Here is a 21759-nt window from a genome sequence, read left to right as displayed (position 1 = left end):
TGACATTTTACTGTCTCGTACTCGCAGACACTTTAAGTACCGTTTCATCACCTATCATATGAAGTACTTCATTCATGGTTCTGATGATGTTGCTCGTAATTAACAGCCCTACTTCTTTCACATGAACGCGCTCGTGGCTGGACAGGAAAACACAGAGTTGACTGAATTCATTGACGACCAGCTTTGTAGTACCGGTTATCCACACGGACAATGTGACTGGTAAAGCCAGCTAACGAAAAGATATCCTGGGTAAGTTGAACTGGCTTCGTAGTACAGGCCTCAGGACCATGAGTGTTACTTCAACACATAAACTCAGTGGATGGATGATGTCACAGGAAGCTTTGTGGTTGGTTACCATGCCAATCTTACAAAGGAGGACGACACTTGATCGGTTTCCTCCATTTTGTTTTGCTATCAAAGCGAACGTTAGCTAATGTGCTAAAAGTTAGCATTGAGGAGAAATCCAATATTCCTCTTAATCCCCCCCAGTTTCTGGCAGTGGTGGCTGGTATGTGATAATATTTAGGTTTTGAGCCATGACTCCTTCTATTCTGGGTCCCAGTAACACAACAAGACGACATTTTAAGACTCCTGTGTAGCCTAAAGTCCTACGTCATCATGACGTTGGCCCTAAAAGGCAAGGCAAGGCAAGGCAATTTTATTTATATAGCACCATTCATACACAAGGCAATTCAATGTGCTTTACAAGGAAAATATGTTAAGATAAAACATTAAAGGAACAATAGATCATTAAAAGCAAAAGCTAAAAGCAAGAAAAACAGTGCAGAAAATGCATTTAAAAAGCAAACATAAAGCAAAAGCAACAGCAGACAAATATAAAAACAATAGCTACAGATTATCCTAACAGTAAGTTACATATCTAGTTCACTGGTAAGCTGCAGTAAATAGTAATGTTTTAAGCCCTGATTTAAATGAGCTGACAGTTTCAGCCGACCTCAGATATTCTGGAAGTTTGTTCCACAGGCGGGGAGCATAGAAACTAAAGGCTGCTTCACCTTGTTTGGTTTTGATCCTGGGAACACTGAGTAAACCTGTTCCAGATGATCTGAGGGGTCTGGATGCTTCATAACGTACAAGTATATCAGAGATGTATTTAGGCCCAAGACCATTTAGTGCTTTATAGACAAGTAACAAGATTTTAAAGTCTATCCTTTGACACACAGGAAGCCAGTGCAGCGATTTAAGCACTGGTGTAATGTGCTCCACTCTCTTGGTGTTGGTGAGGACTCTGGCAGCAGCGTTCTGGATGAGCTGCAGTTGTCTGATTGATTTTTTACTCAGGCCTGTGAAGACACCGTTACAATAGTCCAGCCTGCTGAAAATGAAAGCATGAAAGGGTCTATGTCCACAAATTTATGGTGGATCAGTCTTTATATGTAAAGGAAAACACAAAATTCAGGCAGGTAAAGAATGCTTTGGGTATCTATAGCTAATTTTCCCCTTCATGACAACTGTACAGGGGTTGACTTTTTATGTAACTCGCCTGTTTACATGTTATAAAGGCTTAGTTATGCATAATTAAGGGTGTGGCCTCACAGAGTGACCCCAGAGGGAAATTTTGCTGCTCACAATGGATCTTTTCTTTTTCCCATCAGAAATAAATCAGCTTCTTATTTGGAGATGATTAAATTTTGATCTGTTTCTCGTAAACCCCCATCATAAGACACAAAGAACACACTAGGTCTCCATAAATCATTTATTTCTTAACCATTACAATCAGTCTCATCATTAATCATAAGATGGAGCACACACACAGCAGTGACAGCAACACTCAGAGTGACACCAACCAACCAACCGTCATGTGTTATTTACATTTACACATGGCATGATGTGTCTGTGGTACTCAAATTCTGTGCATTGATTATACATATGTCATGTTACAGGTAACACGGTGTTGGTGTTTTACTTTTGACCTATGTTCAATAATCTTAAAAGGATTCATGTTGGTCTCCAGCTACATTCATTCACATATATGAATCATTATTTGAATACATCACGCCATCATGCAGCTTGTAAGACTTGTAAATCAGTCATTTTCAAAGTGGCATCACATAAGCCAGGACCGGTGATATTGGCACACACAGTTGCCATGTTCCCCCGCCTGTCATCGAGCTCTCGAGCACAGGGTTGTGGGTCACCTGTCACCCACCCTGAGGCTCCTGAAGGATCTTGTGGTCAGATGTTCCTGCAGCAGGGCTTATTCTCCTCCGTCTCTTCTGCTCTGTTGTTCAAGGACACAGCGCTGATCGAGCCTCGAACCACTTCCTTACTGCTCACCTTCTTGTGAATCTCTGTGGCAGAAAAATAATATACATTACGTTTTCATGGGAAAATGGTGAGCACATTCAAGTTCAAGGTGTTATGTTAAAGTGTGTGTGTGTAAAATTTTGGGGGATATGGTGCTGTCTCGCGGTAAATTGCAGATTGAAACCAGTTAAAAGAACTCCCAGTTAGAATTCCTTCAGTGTTCATGGTTCAGGAGGTTTTTTACCAGGAGCCATATTATCCACAAAGGTCTCGTTCTCTCCAAAACAAACTGAACCAGTGATTTAAACCAGTAAAGGGGAACCCAGCTAGGGAAGCTGAGGCAATGACTCACTTATAATGATGGTTAACATATTATTTTACTGTAATTCTACATTGTGTTCTTACATTTTATCACCAAAATGATGTGGCATTTTGAATTTTGGGACCAAAACCCATCATGACATGCTGCTATAAACAGAAGACGGACAGGGCTTCAACTCTTGTGGGTTTGTACAAAGCAGTGAGAGAGGTACAGAGTGGGAAGTCGGTACATCAGGTGGCAAGCTTGACAAGATGACTTTAAATTAGGGAAACTCAACTTCCTTTGCTGGGGGGCTAGTTTTGCAAAATGACAGTGGGTCAGTTAATGAAAAACATTAATAATTAATATAAGTAATTAGCCTGAATAAACAAGCTCTATTTTGATGCTTTTACCTAATTTAGATTCAAATGTGAAGAAATTTATTGTCATTGTGAATTAGAAAATGGTCCACCCTATTGTGGGTCAGATTTGGCCCACGGGCTACAAGTTGAGCATCACTACTTTAAAGCATACATAGATATGAAACAACCAGGAGAGGTAAAAAGAACAGGGTATAAGATTTACCCCATGTGGCTCAACTTATCCTCTCCCTAGGCTTAATTTACCCTTCATCGGGGACAAGTTAAGCCAAGAGACCACGTTACTTTGGAAAGTCATATTTTGTGACACTACATTCTCACTCCAACCTTGTCACATATTGACATTTGCTCATGGACTTTCCACGTCCACATACAACATGAAAGGTTCGGTGCGTTGGTTGTTGACGTTCTGGGACACCGTGTCAAGTTCTGCCTGTTACATGCATTGTCTTCTTTCAAAAAAAATTACCGTTTACATTCAGTCTCTTTCAAAATAAAAGCACTACATCAGTACAACACCACAAATTGACTTTTTTTCCCTTCAACAACAAACACACGTGGTTGGGTTTAGGAAAAAAGAACAGGGTTTGGCTTTAGATTCTTTTGGGACGTGAACACCGCTCTCTCAGGTGAAAGTCTGTGTTTGTTAGACCCATCCAGCACCCTTCCCTCCCACCCCAATCGGACTTTTGCTGCCTTAACGCCACCGGGCAACGTTAAACTATAACGGCAACCAGCTGTGACGTTAAAAGGCGCCTTTTTCGTTGGTTTCTGATGCCGCAAGTCACTGCCCAAGCGCTGGATTCAGACGACTTCGGAGTGAGACTGGGCTCTTTGTAAACTATTAATTCTACATCCAAAGTGATTCTTCCCGGGGAGGTGCCACATCCTGAAATATATGTACATATTTCAGCTGGAGACATTACTGTCATGGCCTCACTTTAAAAACCCCTCAAGTAAAACCTCACTCAACTCATCCTGCTCTCCTCTGCGCTAGAATAAAAAGAAGCTGCAGTGTTTCCAGACTTTGAGAGGAAAAAGTAGCACAAGTGCAAATAATGCACACATTTTGATTAGAAAAAGACAGCAACACTTCAAACAAAAAAATCTGTAAAGTTGTTCATTTCCAACCAAAACCCAACCGGAGGTGTTTCCTCCCAAAGCAGTCAATCAAACAGCTGCAGTGGGACCACCAAAGGTCACGTTGAGCCCGACCTTTTCCAACCCTCGACTTTCCTCAAACCTCCATGAGCTCTGAAGAGAGGGAGGTCTGCCTATGTGAGGTTAAATTCAGGGTCACAGGGTGGAGCCGTATCTCAGCATGTTAATGGGTGAATGTGTGTGTCCACATCATTCATGTGTCTTCGGTGGAGGGAAGACAGGGAGGGAGAGACATGCGAGGGAGCAAACTGGCAGAAACCCACATGCAGACAGAAAGAGCTGGGGCTGGGGGATGCTGTACGGCAGCCAAACATGCCACCCACACAGTTCATAAACTGTGACAACCTTATTGTTAAAAAGAATATGCTTCTCTTTGTATCTCTGCAGATTTGGATGTGAACAACAGATTTACATAACAGCTTCTAACAAAGTGGGGAAAAAGTGAAATACATTAAAATTAATTACCTGCTAGGACGTTGTTGAAAGCTGCATCCACATTTGTCGACTCAAGGGCAGACGTCTCCAGAAACAAAAGGCCATGCTTTTCTAGATGATACGAATAAGCTGTGTTAGTTATTTTATGCATGTGTCACTTAAAGCTGCATATTCCAAATCACATAACATTTTTTTGGTGTGAGTTTGCGAGGGTTTGAGATGTCAGCCATAGAGATGTCTGCCTTCCCTCCAGTATAATGGAACTAGATGGCACTCAGCTTGTGGTGCTCATGGTGCCAAAAAACACACTTGAAAAACCCAACATCAGTGTCTCTTTCCAGAAATCACTACCTGGTTACTCAAGATAATCCACACACCTTGTTGTGAGCAGTTTCATGCAGGAACTATTTCCTCTTTACCGAACACCTGCCAATGGTATCACTGCACCGAAAGAAGTGTGCATGTACTGCTAGCTCACCTAGCACACCTAGTTACAGCTCAGCTGAGGACGCCATTAACGTTTACATCTCACACTGCCATGAGAACAAGCATCGTCCATGAGTAGATGCACACTCCCTTCTGCAGGTGATACAGTTATGCTGGAAGAAATAGTTCCTACATGAAACTGCTCACAACAAGGTCTGTGGATTATTGTGGGTAACCGGGTCATGATTTCTGGAAAGAGACATTGCTGTTGAGTTTCTAAAATGTATCTTTTGGTGCTTTGAGCACCACAAGTGCCATCTAGTTAAATTATATTTGAGAGAAGGCTGATATCTCCAACATTCAGCAACTCACATCAAAACAAGCTAGACTGATAAATGCACTATAGGTAAGAGTTAAAATAGAAAATGAATGAATAAATGACATGACATGACACACATCGACAGCCAAATTAAATTCTCTATAATCATCATAAGTTTAGTTTCCATTCACTTATTAAAAACACTGACTACAATGATTTTTCTGTACAGAGTTAACACTTTGTACCTGCGTAGTCTTTTGCCTCCTCTGTGGGCACGGATCTCTCTGACTCCAGGTCAGTCTTGTTGCCCACCAGCATGACCACAATGTGGGGGTCAGCGTGGTCGTACAGCTCCTTCAGCCAGCGCTCCACGCTCTCATAGGTTAGGTGTTTGGTGATGTCATAGACCAGCAGGGCTCCAACTGCACCTCTGTAATACCTGTTGGGAGGAGATTGACTTTATGGTGACATTTAGGTATCTTTTTATGAACTTGTTAGCACGCAGTTGCTTATTTACACATTTAAAAATTACAGAGCAACATTATCATCATTTGGTGCAACCCAATTGCCAGGAAAATCTTAAGCATTATACGTTTATACGTTGAAAATTGTTTCAACAACAATGTGATTAATGTGTGGTTGGGTTTAGGTGCAAAAACTACTTCATTTTGGTAAAGAAAAAATCATGTTTCGGCTTAAAATACCCAATTTTGGGGGCACGATCCCAGCAGGAGAAGCAGCAATATGTCTGTAAAACAACCGTTTTTTGTGCCACTATTCCAGCAGGAAAAGTTGCAATGTCTTGGTAACAAACATCTGATTTTAGTGCCTAATAAGCAGCTGGAAAAACAGCAATGACTCGCTAAATCACAACTGGTTTATATATTACATCACTTTGATAGGATACATATGAAAATGTAATGTATTCTTGGCTTGCAGAAATGTACAGTGCCAACGTTTCCTTCTGGTGACTGGATTGCTGGTGTCATGTTTTTGGTCACCTGATGAATTTAAGCCCAAATATTTAGCGTCCTTTTAGCTCTGTTTTGATCATCACCAACTCCAGGGGGAAATATCTGGCTCTTCAGCTGAAAAACGCTCCACTATGTTCACCAGCTGGATGCTAACTGTATCTGTGTGCCATTTGGTGCTGGGCAGCTAGCATAAAGTGTTTTATTTTAGCGGCCAAAGATGACACTATGAGAGCAGTGAGAGCTCTGCAGAGCTGATAGACCTGCAGAGCTGGGTGACATTCTCTGTGGGTTCATCACTGAGTGTAACCCCCTTTCACAGAACACACTGGATCCATTGTTAATACAAAAATAGTGATTAAGCATTGTCCTATCTTCACAGAGAATAAGCAGTGTCTCCTGCTGTCAAGTGAAAAAAAATGTAATGACTGACGATTGCTCTGAAGTCATGAACCAATCAATGCTTCCTTCACAGTTCCATCTCTGCTCCCCTCTTCCAGCAATATAATTAATTCCGCTTTAATTGGTTTTAGCTGCTTGTTACAGCACAAATGAGAAATTCCATGGGAGTGAGAATTTGCGTACTGGAATAAGTCGGCAAGTAATTACTCAGAAAGCCAAGCCGTCAGAAAAGAGCTAATCCAGCGGTGTAGCATATCCTCAGATTTTTCCCCGTCTTAAAAATAAAATTGACATGGTTCTATTGTTTTAAAACCAGTTTCCACACTGCTGATCCTTCTAGTTTAATTAAAAAAAATGAATCAGGAGCACCCTCAGATAGAAGAGAGACCTGCTGAGGGCTGAGTGCTCAAACAAAGGTCTCTACTCTAACCAGTTGGATTTTGGGACCCGAGTGCGTCAACCGTGTTGAAGTTGCAGTTGTCGGGTTCATCCCACAGGCCGTGAGACTTCTGACACTTGAGCTCATCACTTGTCATTCTACCATTATAGTTATATTTTACCATTATATTGTCACTTTTCCTCAAGAGTGTAGGTTTTTTTTCTGCATCTATTCATGGTGGAAACGTCATGGTACGTCCTACGCATAGCTGCGTCTTCTTCTTTTTGTTTTATCGCAGATTACAACCATCGCTTTTGGGGTCACAAACTGCTACCAACTAGAACCAGAACATGAAGAAGCCTCTTGGATGAGAGATGAAACATCTTCAAGGAACTCAAGCAACTCCTACGATATAGCACTTAGAGTTCTACCAACTACTTTACTGGAGTACTATACAAATACTAACACTATTAAAATGTTTACATTTTACCTGTTACCAGATATTTTGCCCATTCTTGGGCAATTTTTTAACACATTCCCATCCTAACTCATCAAATACCGCCATTTTGTCAGTGGATCTACATGTCTAAATATGACTAATAAGCCCTTTTTAGATAGGAATTGTGCAAATTTGCAGCAAAGCCAGTCTTTTTTCAGCATTGGCGGTATAAAAACAAAATCGGGGAGTGCAGCAAAATGCTGCCTACTTAATTTTGTTTATACAGAATGCACCTTTTTCCAGGCAATGGGGGGTGTCAGCAAGTAACAAAACGTGTGGCTCAGCGTGTGACGTAAACAGTGACGTGGGAGGGAAGCCACGGCTGGTCAGGCGGCGATTCTCTCGTAAATCGGCCCGTTCTTCACCATCCCCATCATCTGACGGTTAATGGCCTCTTCATTTGCGAGGACAAGGAGGGCGCGCAATTCCTTGTCTCCCCAGTTGCTTATCTTTACAGTGTCTGTCAGGTTTGCGTTTCCCTCTTGCTACTAGCTGCTTGCTAATTCCTGCTATCAGCTGTTTCCTGTTTATCCACTGCCAGTGGGTCGCACGTGCGGCGTCATCAACAGCTCCTCCCACAAGTCATCAACAGTCCTTCCTGTTGCGGAAGGGCACCTTGGTCTGTTTAAACTAAAAGAGTTCCACCTATATGACTACCCTACGAGGCAGAAAATTGGGCGCCTTGGATCAACTTATCATTCCACATCTGTGTGTCTAAACGCTCGCAGCTGGCTGGCAAAAAGGTCCAACATTCGCAAAAAATCTGGCAGTGTAAAAGGGGCTATAGTCACCCTCCTGTGTTTGTTTTGGACATTCAGGGATGGCGTGTCAATTTACGCTTGTTACATACAGTGTCTTTTCAAAATATACCTCCATTTTCACAGGAAATGTACAGTTTCTGCTTGTTAAATACATGCAGTCTTTTTCAAAATAAACTTACAACGTTGGTAAAAACCCTGTTTTTAGGATTATTTTCATAGGTTTATGCAACAAAAGTCCGTGGTTAGGCTCACAAAAAAAAGAAAAACCCATCATGGTTTGGTTTAAACTTCACACGGGAAACAAACAGCAGGCTCCCAGGTGAAAGTCCGGAGTTGGTTTGACCCATCCACCACCCTTCCTTCCTTCCCTATATGGACTTTCTCGCTCTTTAGATTACGGTAGTTGCCAGGGGCATTACAAGCTGCCACCACCCATGAAGTGTGGCTCTGTGCATCCCTGTCTGACGCCCACGTCCACTCACAAAAGCGGTGGTATTTGTTAAGTTTGGAGTGACAACAGGTTGCAATTTTAAAATAATTGATTTAAACACTGCTCCTTTTGTCTGTATTTCTTGTTTGCTCACTGTACCAGACTTTTCACATTATTAATAGATATTTATAATATTTATAATTCATCTCAACATCTTCCAATTGAGGACAGGTGAGATTTGGCTCTTTCTATTGAAACTATAACACTAAAATATGAATCAAACTTTAACCAGGTCAAGCTAAAGGCCCTGAGAAAGAGCATCCATGAGGTTTGGGGCAAATAATCCTGTATTCACTGTAGTCTATTTAAAGATAGTGTTGCTACCAATAGTTTGGTATACTTTTCATGTACATTATGTGCACTAAAGCTAATACACAACTTGGTTCAGTGCCATGTGAAGTGGCCCCCGAACCAAATCTGCTCAGGGCCCCCAGAAGTCTAGGGTCGGCCCTGCAGAGGGCATCGCTACGTCTAGGCTTCGAGTTGCATTCGAGCAGTTGGTCAAAATATTTAAAGGTCCTCTGCTACTTTCATGTTGTTATTGGCAGGGACAGATGGACATGTTATAAATTTTAAGGGGGATGTGTTCCCTGCACCCTACCAAAAAATCTACGCCAATGTTTTATCTTTATATATAACCTCTGTGTATATATATTACTTCACATCACACACTAAGTGCCTGTTAACATTCAGTTTATTTCCAGTATTGTTTAAATTTATGTTACTTTATTTTATGTTTACATTCTGGCCCTCTATTTTATCTTTCAGATTTTGCTTTTACTTCCGTGATTTTATTGTTTTTTAAATAGATATTTAATGAGTGTTGTTAGAGGGTGCCTGAGGCCTAAGATTTTCATTGCTTCTCTGTGACTGTTGCACATATGGTAAGAATAAAGAGACTGAACTTGGAGCTGACAGGAGACGAGAATGTGCTGATTGTTTTTCAGCTAATGTGGGAGGAAACTGTAAGATCAGTGCCTGTCCTTGCTTGTGTTTTGGCTGATAACAGCACCACCTCAATATGCCGACATACAGGTTGCTCAACTGGCAACAAAGCAAGCATGAAGTGTTGATTTGAAAAAATAAACTGCCTTTAATTTCAGTGAGCCTGTTTGAGAAGAAGTGCGGCTTTCAAAACGGTGCATGTGTTCGTTTGTTTAAGTTACTTCAGCACACATAGGGCAGGCTCTTTATGAACAAACACTTTTATTAGTCACAAAGAAATGAAGCAATATGAGCCATCATCTTTAGCCACTAATTGAGACTTCTAGGCTTAGTTACTCAGTGTTGCACTGACAACTGTTTCCAATAAAACACCAAGAAGTTGTGCAAAGATAGACTGTTAGATTTACCAATAATGTCTGTTCCTGTTGTTTGACGTTGTGCTGCTACTTGCTACTTAAAAGAATAGTTTAACATTTTGGATAATATGCTTATTTACCTCCTTCAGACAGAACCAGACTCGCTGTTTCCCCCCATTTCCAGTCTTTATGCTACGCTGAGCTAACTGTTAGCTGTAGCTTCATATTAAGTGTACAGACATGAGACATGTATCAATCTTGTCATCCAACCTTAAGCAGGAAAACAAAAAAAAGTATTTCTCTGAATGTGTGCATATTCTTCTAATGCATTAAAGTTACTTAAATTATTTTCCATGAGGTATTTTCTCTTTACTTGTTGATCAAACACAGCCACAATTGCAATCCTTGTGTAATACGAAGAGATGTCAGTTTCTCTACTCACAGTAAAACCATTAAGTAAGACAACCGCAATAGATATTGCAATTTAAATCAAAGGCTCTCTGGCTCTTACATGCCCAAATACCTTAATAGGACTAAAATGGACAAGGTCAGAACTGCCTCTGCCTTTGGGTTGGTGTAGGTAGACAAACAGTAGGTGAACTGAAAGCAGTTCAGACAGTTTAACATAAAGTAGGTGGACTAAAAATGTACTATTTTATATTAGAATAACTGCAGGAATGTCAAAACAGATGTGCCTAAACAAAATAAACATATATTCCATCAGTGTGTGTGTGTGTGTGTGTGTGTGTGTGAATCTATATAGTGAAGGGTGTTGCACTCACGCAGAAGTGATGGCCCGGTATCGCTCCAGACCAGCCGTGTCCCAGATCTGGGCCTTGATGGTGAAGCCTCTGAGCTGCACTGTCCGTGTGCTGAACTCAACCCCGATGGTTGTGCGACTGTCATGGTTGAACTCGTTTTTGGTGAAGCGGGACAGCAGGTTGCTCTTTCCTACTCCAGATTCTCCTATTAGAACCACTGCGGAGGACACAAACACAAGTATTTTAATTAGAGTTAATTTTTTAAAGCGGGTCAGCTGTTGCAAAAACTAAACCCAGTACATCTTGGATAAAGGAGACAAGACTCACATTCACAGAGCCTAACATGAGCCAATCCTGTGCATCCACCTCATCCTTTACAGCCCTTCTTAACAGAGGCTTTTAGTCTAGGTGTATCTTTCTTGGTTGCCCCATATAACCTCATTCTTAGCTGTGTAACACTGGGGGTAATTACACCACCTGGGATATGAGATCCTAAACAGCTCCACACCCTCACGGTAAATGAGTTAATTGTTTTAACTGAAGCATGCAGAGCAAATAATGCAGCAAGAGGACAAGTTGAGTAAAATACTGGGGAAAAATGTGGGTTGGTCCATAACCATGGGCGGATTATGAGACGATGGGTCCCTGGGCACAGATATGCACAAGGCCCCACCACCTCTCCTACACAGGAACAAGACACAGGCTTTGTGTTGCTTTCTTTGTGGTTGTCAGCATCTTTTTATTGTTTTGGTGTCTCTTTGTGGTAATGTTGTGTGTCCCTGTGGTTGTCTTGTGTTTTTTTCAAATCGCTTTGTGTCTCTTTGTAGTTTCTTTGCATCTCTTTGTAGTTGTTTTGTGTCTCTTTGAGGTAATTTTGTGTCTCTTAGGAGTATTTTTGTCTCTTTCTTTGGTTGTTTTGTTTTTCTTTGAAGTCGTATTGTGTCTCTGACATAAAAGTATGTCTTTTTTGTTCGCTTTGCATCTTTTTGTAGTCATTTTGTGTCTCTTTGAGGTCATTTTGTGTCTCTTAGGAGTATATTCGTCTCTTTCTTTGGTTGTTTTGTTTTTGTTATGTGTCTCTTTGAGGTAAATGTGTCTTTTATTCGTTCTGTGACTCTTTGTAGTTGTTTTGTGTCTCTTTGAGGTATATGTCTGTTTTTTTAAAAAAAATGTTTAGTGTCTTCTTGTAGTTGTTTTGTGTCTCTTTGTAGTCGTTTTGTGTCTCTTTGAGGTTACTTTGTGTTTCTTTGACGTAAATGTATGTCTCTTTTGTTTGTTTTGTGTCTCTTTGTAATTTATTAGCATCTCTGTATAGTCGTTTCGTGTCTCTTTGAGGTCAATTTGTGTCTCTTATGAGTATATTCGTCTTGTGTATTTGTTTGTTTTGTGTCTTGTTGTAGTTGTTTTGTGTTTCTTTGAGGTCATTCTGTGTCTCTTTGAGGTATGTGTGCAGATTTTGTTTAGCTTGTTTTGTGTCTTGTAGTTGTTTTCTGTATCTTTGTAGTTGTTTTGTGTCTCTTTGAGGTCATTCTGTGTCTCTTTGAGGTATGTGTGCAGATTTTGTTTAGCTTGTTTTGTGTCTTGTAGTTGTTTTCTGTATCTTTGTAGTTGTTTTGTGTCTCTTTGAGGTCATTCTGTGTCTCTTTGAGGTATGTGTGCAGATTTTGTTTAGCTTGTTTTGTGTCTTGTAGTTGTTTTCTGTATCTTTGTAGTTGTTCTGTGTCTCTTTGAGGTCATTTTGTGTCTCTTAAGAGTATATTTGACTCTTTTTTTAGTGGTTTTGTGTCTCTTTAAAGTCAGTTTGTGCTCTGCAAGATATATATTTATATATGTTTGTCTTTTTGCTCATTTTGTGTCTCTTTGAGGTAAACATGTTTTTTTTTTTTTTTTGGTCAAGTTGGGCCTTTGACACTTCGGGCCCCATGGCCTGTGCCTGGTGGGCCTGTTCAGTACTCTATCCATGCCAAGAGAATACACCAGATTACTGATTAGCACTGAGGATCTTGTGGAGCCTCTGTAGGCGATCCCAGCATGCACTGGTGAGATGCCAATTCTAAAATACACTTATGGTTTTGTTGATTTTATATTTATTTAGACAGCGAGGAGTGACGGTGTCAAGTAAAAGAAGCAAAGCACAGGCAGGAGTGAAACCCGTAGGGCCAAAAATGTAGCTGCAGAGGTGGAGGACTTCACAACTGGCATTTTGAAGATTTCCTTTTAGTTTTCTTTCCTGCATTTGTCTGCAATTTCCCCAAAATTGGCTCAGAGCATGGTTTAAATTTATCACTGATGCTGTGCAACACAAAGTCACTCATGCCTCACTCATGGTCTGCGTTACTGATGTTTAGGAAACCTATTTTAACAAAACGGAAGGACAAATTTACTGTAATTTGTATTTCTTTTTCCACATTTGTCAACTTTCCTAGAGGGGGAGGACACACTTCCCCCTCTAAAGCCTTTGGGGCAAAAATCTCTCACAAGTGAACCTTTGTTTCAGGAAATAAAACAGTCTCCTACAATGTAAGGTGATTCCAAATCAGGTGGAACAAGTTGAGCTGCCACCTCCTTTTATCTTGGTCAGGAAAACCTTCCTACTGAGCAAACAGGACGGGAAACAACTCAGACACCCCCTCTGTACATTTCAGTGACTAATGTTTGGGTTTCAGTTGTTAGTGGTTGACTCAGAGAGAAAAGAAGGCTTGGCTTAATTGGCGCAGATAGGAAAATATGACCACACTGTGAAAACACAGTGGCGCTGGGATCTAGGACTGGATAAGGCAGAGTCACAGCCTAATGCCGAGGCGTGTGAGCTTGTGAACACAGATAATTCTTGTGACATTTCAGCAGCCATTAAATATAGAGTAAGGGTGTGATGAGGGTTAAAAGAATAGTTTGATATTTTGAGAACCATCTGTTTTCCTGCCAAGAGTTAGATGAGAATGTTGATATTACTCTATGTCTGTAAGCTACAAGTTTAGCTTAGCTTAGCATAAAGATTGGAAGTAGAGGAAGACAGCTAGCTCGTTGCTGTTCGAAGATAAAGACAAAAGCTCCATCCACCAACAAAAGTAATTAATTAACACATCTTTTCAAAGGGGCTCTATTCGAAATTCAGAGGGTATGAGTTGTCTGTACACAGTTCTCAACATGGAGGTGGCAGCTAGCAGCTAATAGCGCTAACTCCATAACAAAACAAAACAACTGCAACAGTACTGACAGAGCTCAGCACCAGAGCCATCCCGATATCAATGGTAACTGCCGTATGAGATTCAAAATTCAGAACGTATGAGTTGTCTGTACACAGCTCTCAACATGGTGGTGGCTAGCAAATAACTCCATAAACAGAGCAAAACAACTGCAACAGTGCTGACAGAGTTAAGTACCGGAAGCATGTGAGCTGTGCAGAGTGGCGGCAATGAGCTAGCCAGTAGGATACACACACGCACTAACATGCACACACGGGCAGACCAGCTAACCACAACACACCATAGAGAAGCAACATAATCTCATCCCTACACATCACATTTTGCAGCATCGGCAGAAGCCACAGACGTTATTAAGATGACAATGAGGGCAGCATTTTGCGCTGTATCTTGATGTAGAAGGAGTTGGCGGTAAGAAGGTTGATGGCTATGTTTAGGCAACAAAACTACTTGGTTGTGGTAAGAAAAAGATGGTGAATGTGGCCAAAAAACATCTGACTTTGAGCGCCACAAATGCAGCCAGAAAAGCAGCAACATGTTGCCAAAAAAAACCGAGTGGCACAAATGATTTCAGAAAAGCTGCGGCGTGTCACTTAAAAACACCCAGAGTGCCACAAACACCGCAACCAATGTTGTTGTTTGTTGGTCTCGAACGCCACTCATCTGGGTCAAAGTTGTTGCTCTGAGCGTCAAAAAATGACTTGGACGGTTTAATGCAGGAGTTGGTGGAAAGCCCGGTGCATCCCACACAGACGTTAAACGGATGCCAGGGCCACTGCCCAAGTTGTAGGCCTATATTTTGACACCCTGGGAGTGGGACCAGGCTGGAGGAGCTCAGATTACAACACACACAGAGGCAGAGTGACTTCATCCTCTGCTCAGGACGCCATTACTTCACTTTTTACATAGGAAACAGTGGTTTGCTACTGTATTGCACGACATGATTTTGCCAAGTGGGACATGCTCCTGGCTCAACATCCCACATTGCAATCTAGGACCGACACTGCAATCAACCAATCACAGCCCTCTGACATCATCAGTGTGCTGCTCCTGTGTTTCTATCAAAATTCCTTTATTAAGTATATACAATTGGTTACTGAAAACAATCTCACCACAAGATCCATCATAATCTTTAACAGCTTTCAATCATGTTACATGATCTTTATCTGCAGGTGGAGTTTGCCTATTCGCTCTTTATTTGCTGTTGAAGATAATGTGGTAAAATGCCAGAACAGTTACTAAATGAACGCTGTGGTGAGACTGTTTTCTTAACTTCTTTCTTTTCCAAGGCCGAGATCGAACCTCAATCTTTAAAAACAAGTCACTGAAATGAACAACTCTTTGACGACCAGGTAAAGCCAGAACAGCCAAACCAGAAAACCAGGTAAACCAGAACAGCTACTAAAGGGACCTTGCTGTGAGATTGTTTCCCCAACGTCTGTTTCCAAAGCCAAGACTGAACTTCAACTCACAAACCATTTACTCATTGTTCACCAGTAACTCAACCACAAATTTGAATAAAGCTGGCGAGCACCTGCTGACTCCCATAAAGGCACGAGTACAAATGACTCTGCCCCAGTTCTTGATTTACAGTATGTTTAACCTAAAGTCTAAAGTCATGCCCAAGGAATGTTTTACAAGCTGCTCTACTTTTGCAAGTTTTAGGTAATTGTTCACTGTGCTGCTTTTTCTTTCAGTGGGTGAGGTGAGACGGCCTGTTCTCCCCCTCTTCTCCTCCACTACTCAGTAACTTCTTATGCAAACAATGCCCCTGGTTTCTATGGCGATGCAGGACAAGAGGCCTTCAAGCCTGGTTTGTTGATTTGGAGGAAGAACTCGATGTGATGCAGTGAGGATTAAATTTTCCTTTTGCTTGTTTTCATGACTCTCAGGACTGGAAATGTAACTTCTGTGCTGTACACAGAAATCCTGGTGGAGACCTAAAATGACTTATGACGGAGCAAAGTTTAATTCTGACAAGCTCCATATTCATTTATGTCCAATATTTAATATTTAAACACATTATAGTTTGCAAAATGAGCATTATTGAACATGAGCATATGTTTCTTAGTTTGTAAGTTAACTTTAGGTACTTGGTTACTTAATTTAATGTAATTTCACAGAGTTGATGAATGAAAACCCAGCAGAAATGCTTTGCCCAGAATAAACTCATTGCTGCAGCATTCCCGCTACCATGACTACTGTCACTTTACCTTTATGTACTTTTACTTACTGTTTTTCATTTGCTTACATCTCTGTACATCTTTGATCATCTTGTTACAAGGCAATGCTCTGTTGGGAAACCTTGGGTCTTGGCATTTCTGTGGATGCCACCTGAGACACTCCACCAACCCAAACACCTGCATTTACATGACATTAGAAAAAAATCTACCCATTGTGTTAGTCCAACTGAAATCGTCCTAAACTGAATTTCTAAAAGTCGGACTAACACACTCAGATAATGCGATTGCGAGTCAAATTACTCCTGCATGTATACAGTCAATCAAACTCAAACTGGCCGAGGTGATCGGCGCATGCTCCAGTGTCCGCCCCGAGCTTTGACCCAGAAGTCAAAAGCATTAAATGCTTAACAGAAGAAGAAGCCAGTAACAACATGGTAAAAATCTACATCCAGAGCCTTGTATGTGTCTTGCTGTGTCTCCTCATGCAGAGCTGTAAAGTTGTCCACCATGGTACCAGTTAGCCAGTAGCTAACCGCAGATAACTAGTCTGTCAATTGGTCTGGTCAACTGGAAAAAGGTCCAATACTAACAAGCTGAATGGGGGCATTTCACCACCTATGGTAGCGGAGTAGGACATGCTTTAGTCAATAAACTGATTCCCCTCCCTTGCTTGTATACTGGGACAAGGACAGTAGTACAACCAAATGGCCTAGTCGAGTTATAACCGTAGTTTGACTTAACTGTGCATGTAAACGTACTGACTGTTGCAGATCAAGTGCCCCCTTAATGGCAACGGCACTCCCTGATGGTAGTGCCCCCCAAAGCAGGACCAAGCACTATGCTACACCGCAAAAACTACTCAGATATGACCCAAGGAACGTGACAAAGAGCTCAAGGCGTCAACCTGGCCTCCAAATTCCCCAGATCCTGATCTGATTGAGCTTTTCTGGGATATGCTGGTACCCTAGGGGTACCCCTGATCCATAGCGGGGCCTCCTTGAATCGGACTGACCTGCCAAGGCATGGACACAGGACCTCTGGGAGGTGTCCTGTGGTGTCTGGGATCGGGGCGTTGGCAGAGGATCCTTTGCGTCTTGTAGTTTGAGAGGTGGGGTACCAGCATGTCCCACAGATGCTCAATCAGATTGGGATATGGGGAATTTGAAGGCCGGGTCGACACCTTGAGCTATTTGTCACATTTGTCGGGCCATTCCTAAGCAGTTTTTGCAGCGTGACATGGCACATTGTCCTGCTGGGGGGCCACTGCCGTTGGGGAATGCCGCTGCCATGAGGGGGTGCACTTTATCTGCAATGGTGTTTAGGTGGTTCTGGTACGGCAAGTAGCATCCTCATGAATGCCAGGACCCAAGGTTTCCAAGAACAATGCATTGTAACAAGATGATCAATGTTGCCCACTTCATCTCACTGGTCACTGGTTTGAATGTTTTGGCTGACTGATGTATACACTGTAATTACTGTACAACTGTCTACCACAAATACATATGATTTGATTTTATGTTCTATATATGTTATATTTAATGTCTAAATTTTAACATCTGCCCTACTTCATGTCTTCAATCCTCTTTTTTCACTTGCATGTTTTTCTTTTAATTCATATTTATTGAACATTGTTGGAGGGTTGAACAACTCCTTCTCTGTAATGGCGCATATGACAACAAATAACAAGACTCTTCTCCCACAGTGTGTCCATGTACAGTGTGTGTAGGGTCGACAGCGTGCAGGCTTACATTCCAAGCAGCTCTATAGAATCAGATTTTACTGATTAGTTTCTCTCAGTTATCAGTGAATCGCTAGGCGGAATGAAAACCCCCTCATACCTTCGAGATACTACAGCACCCACTGCTTACTGTAAGAGCACTGCAGCAGCAGAGTGAGTTTATTCAGAGATAACAATCAGTTTGTTCGCCCATTCACAATTCACCGGCGAGAAGAGGGATCTCTCGTCTGTTGCCTCCCCTGAGGTTTGGTCCTGTTTGTTCGCCCATTAAAGCAACAGCTCGATATTTTTGTAAATAAGCTTAGTTGCTTTCTGGCCGAGAGTTAGATGAGAAGATCAATACCACTCTCATGTACAGTAAGTGTGAAGCTACAGCCATCAGGCAGATAGCTTAGCTTAGCATAAAGACTGGAATTAAGGGGAAACAGGAAGTAGTGAGGTGAAACAGTCCTGCATATAAACCTCCAAAAAACCACAACTTCATTTTCATTTTTACACTTCGGTCTTTGCATAAATTAAACAAATGAGGTATAATGTGTTAATGTGTGAGCATTAGAGGTGCTGTAGGTGAATTTTGTGACCTCTAGACAGAGCCTGGCTAGCTGTTCCCCTTTGTTTCTAGGCTTTATGCTATGCTATGCTAAGCTTAGCTAAGTGTAGTATCAATAGTTCATCTTTCTCTCAGCGAGACAGCAAACAAGCGTGTTCCCCAGAATGTTGAAATATTCAGTTTTACATTTTCATTCTACCCTCACTTGTGAACGGGGTAGAAGCTTTCGAATCTTTTGAAGCGAAGCGAAAGCGAAGCTTTGGATTTACTGGTCCATCTGGGTCCCAACCCTCCCCTAAGGTCATGAGCTCTGGGTAGTGACAGAAAGAATGAGATCGCAGATACGAGCAGCTGAAATCAGTTTCCTCCGTGGGGTGTCTGGGCTCAGCCTTAGAGATAGGGAAGGAGCTCGGACATGCGGAGGGAGCTCGGAGTAGAGCCGCTGCTCCTTTGCATTGAAAGGGGTCAGTTGAGGTGTTTCGGGCATCTGGTCAGGATGCCTCCTAGGCACCTCCTGTTAGAGGCGTTCAGGGCACGTCCCATGGGCAGACCCAGTACACACCGGAGGGATTACATATCTCATCTGGCCTAGGAACACCTCAGGGTCCCCCAGGAGGACCTTTCTTCTGAACTACACCCACCAATTTTATCGCTGCATAGAAGCAAGCGTGCATCTACTGCTAACTCACCTAGCACCACTGAGCTAGCTAATGTTACAGCTCAACTGAGGAGGAGGGCATCTGTGTTTACCTTTCACGCTGTCACAAGCGCAAGCCTCTCATCTGTGAGTAAATGCACACTTCCCTGATAGTTTGTGGGTGTAGTTTAGTAGAAAGAAAATAGTTCCTGCATGAAACTGCTCACAACAAGGTGTGTGGATTATTTTTAGTAACTGGGTCACGATTTCTGGAAAGAGACATTGCTGTTGAGTTGTTTTTTATTGTTTTTTTTTTTGGCACTTTGAGCACCACAAGCTGAGTGCCACCTAGTTCCATTATACCGGAGAGAAGGCAGACATCTCTACAGCCGCTATCGTCAACACTCGGCAACTCACACCAAAACAGTCTACACTAATGTACAGCACTACAGGTACGAGGAAAAATATGCAGTTTTGATTTTGGGGTGAACTATCCCTTTAACTATTATGGCCCCAAAGCCCATAAAAGGCAAATCTGTTACTGAATGTGTGATTTGTGAACTCATTAATACAGTAAGTGATGCTTTCAGATGGACACAGTTACTTTGGCTTCACCATTCACCTGCAGTGCCTTTTATCAACCCAGCACTTTGCACCCCAAATGTCACATCACATGCACCTGAACCGAGTCACCTCTCTGAATGCCTTTCACTCCTCGGGAACATCTGCTAGGAGCCATCTGGTGCCCTAACTAGCTGCGTTTAAGAAATGATTACTGTGTCATGTAGTAGGCAGAGTGCAGGATGAAGAGACTGAGTGGCACAAGCTGGTACTTTTCAAAGAACAGAGCAGAGAAAAGATAAGTCCAGCGCAGATGCACTGACAGTACTTCCAACAATCACTGTATTTAGGAGAAGGACTGTATGAGTGATGCACCTTGTCTTTTGGCACTGACACAGGGCTTTAAAGCAGACACTTGCTTACCATGTTGTTCTGCGTGGCATGCAACAGATAAGCAGGAATTAAAGTACACATCCTGGTTTCAACAACACCCTGTACTATGCATGCTTATTGCTTACTCACTCAGGCACAATATACTGGACTACTTATGGTTATTACCTTTGTAATGATGCAGCTCGCCTGAAGTGTTTTTAAACTTGCAAAACACCAACATACATTATTAACCTACACAGATGACTGAACTGTAAACACCCATACGCATAAGATCAGACTATCTAAGCTGTGTATTACTGTGTAGTGTGTATTATAGTAAGCTGTGTATTACTGTGAATATATTGCATTCTGTTGCTGCACAACACAGTCCTGTTCCTTTAAGTTAATGATAAACAAGGAAGTATAATGTGACGGACAAAGGACCATTTCAGAGTCATCTCTTCACACACTGTAGAGATGCACCTGAGGATTAGATCAAGTAAACAGAACATGCACTCACCCTTAAAGACAAAGTTGTAGGCCTCATCTGACCCCATATTCTGTCCATTCAGTGTTGCCGCCCCTCAGTTTACTGCCGTCTCCAGCACTCACAGCCTGATTACAGGATGTAAGACGACACTGACTCACACCACAGAGCCCGCCTGCCCCCTCAGATCCTCAGGCTTCAGGAAATAAAATGGCTGCAAGATATGTTTTGACACATGAATGCCAGTTGCCAGCTCTCTGCCCTTCGCTACCCTTCCCTATCTGAGTTAATAGAAAGCTGGCTTGTTTGAACAGGGTATGCTGAGTGTATCCAGGTTGCTCTGCAGCACCAGGCGGGGCTTGTGTCAGGGAGTGGTGGGGCAGCTGTGGAGGTGTGTCTTGGAAACAGAGTCAGTGTAAGGCAGGTTGGACAGGTGGGGCGACTAGCAGGTAAGGCTGAGAGGGGCTGTCAGGCGCCTCCTGCTGGACCAATCACATTACTGCAGCCAGGAAGCAGGAAGTGAGTCTTGCTTCATCACGACAAGGGAAAAATACCATGGAACAGATGTTTCATTGTATTTTTGTACAGGAAACTTCATATTTTTTGATTTTTATCAGTCTCTGGGCCATGAATACACTTTAGTGATATATTAATAGGACTTTTAAAACTCTCTGTCGTGGTTAAAATGTCTGTGTTAAAAGAGAAAAACCTTTCACTTTATGACTTGGTGCCTCCTTGTGTTAAATTCTTAGCAGTAAGGCATCAAAATGTCTGCCCATAAACACCGACAGGCAGCGTGCAACAAAGACACTATGATAAATCTTGTTTTAAGCAATTTAATTTAAATCTCAAACTTATTTTAAGTGAAGTTAAAAATGTGTTGTGCAAGCCTGAGGCTGTGACTGAACTGCACCTACAAAGACTGACCAAGGTTTTTTAGTTTTACAGTCATTACGCTTTTATTAGTATTCATTTCAGGTTTTAAAGGCATGTGACTGAGCAGGGTCCAGAGTCTGATATAATGAAACACATACATTCACTGGCCACTTTATTAGGTACACCTGTTCAACTGCTTGTTAACGCAAATAGCTAATCAGCCAATCACATGGCAGCAACTCAATGCATTTAGGCATTTAGACATAGTGAAGACGACCTGCTGAGGTTCAAACTGAGC

General features: G+C 42.0%; 1 protein-coding gene across 1 annotated transcript; it reads right to left on the bottom strand.

Annotated features, from left to right (window-relative positions):
- Positions 1–1703: 1703 nt before the first annotated feature.
- On the bottom strand, positions 1704–20929 carry rab25b (RAB25, member RAS oncogene family b). The gene is made up of 5 exons (XM_049582867.1): positions 20619–20929; positions 10876–11071; positions 5536–5729; positions 4576–4656; positions 1704–2312 (listed from the first exon to the last, which is right to left on the bottom strand). Exons 1-5 carry the CDS (start codon positions 20653–20655, stop codon positions 2197–2199), a joined length of 624 nt encoding a protein of 207 aa, XP_049438824.1. The 5' UTR covers positions 20656–20929; the 3' UTR covers positions 1704–2196.
- Between the last annotated feature and the right edge of the window lie 830 nt (positions 20930–21759).

The sequence above is a fragment of the Epinephelus fuscoguttatus genome, linkage group LG8 (genome assembly GCF_011397635.1).
Source record: "Epinephelus fuscoguttatus linkage group LG8, E.fuscoguttatus.final_Chr_v1".
In the NCBI taxonomy this organism is placed as follows: Eukaryota; Metazoa; Chordata; class Actinopteri; order Perciformes; family Serranidae; genus Epinephelus; species Epinephelus fuscoguttatus.
This window is presented reverse-complemented; position numbering and strand designations above follow the sequence as displayed.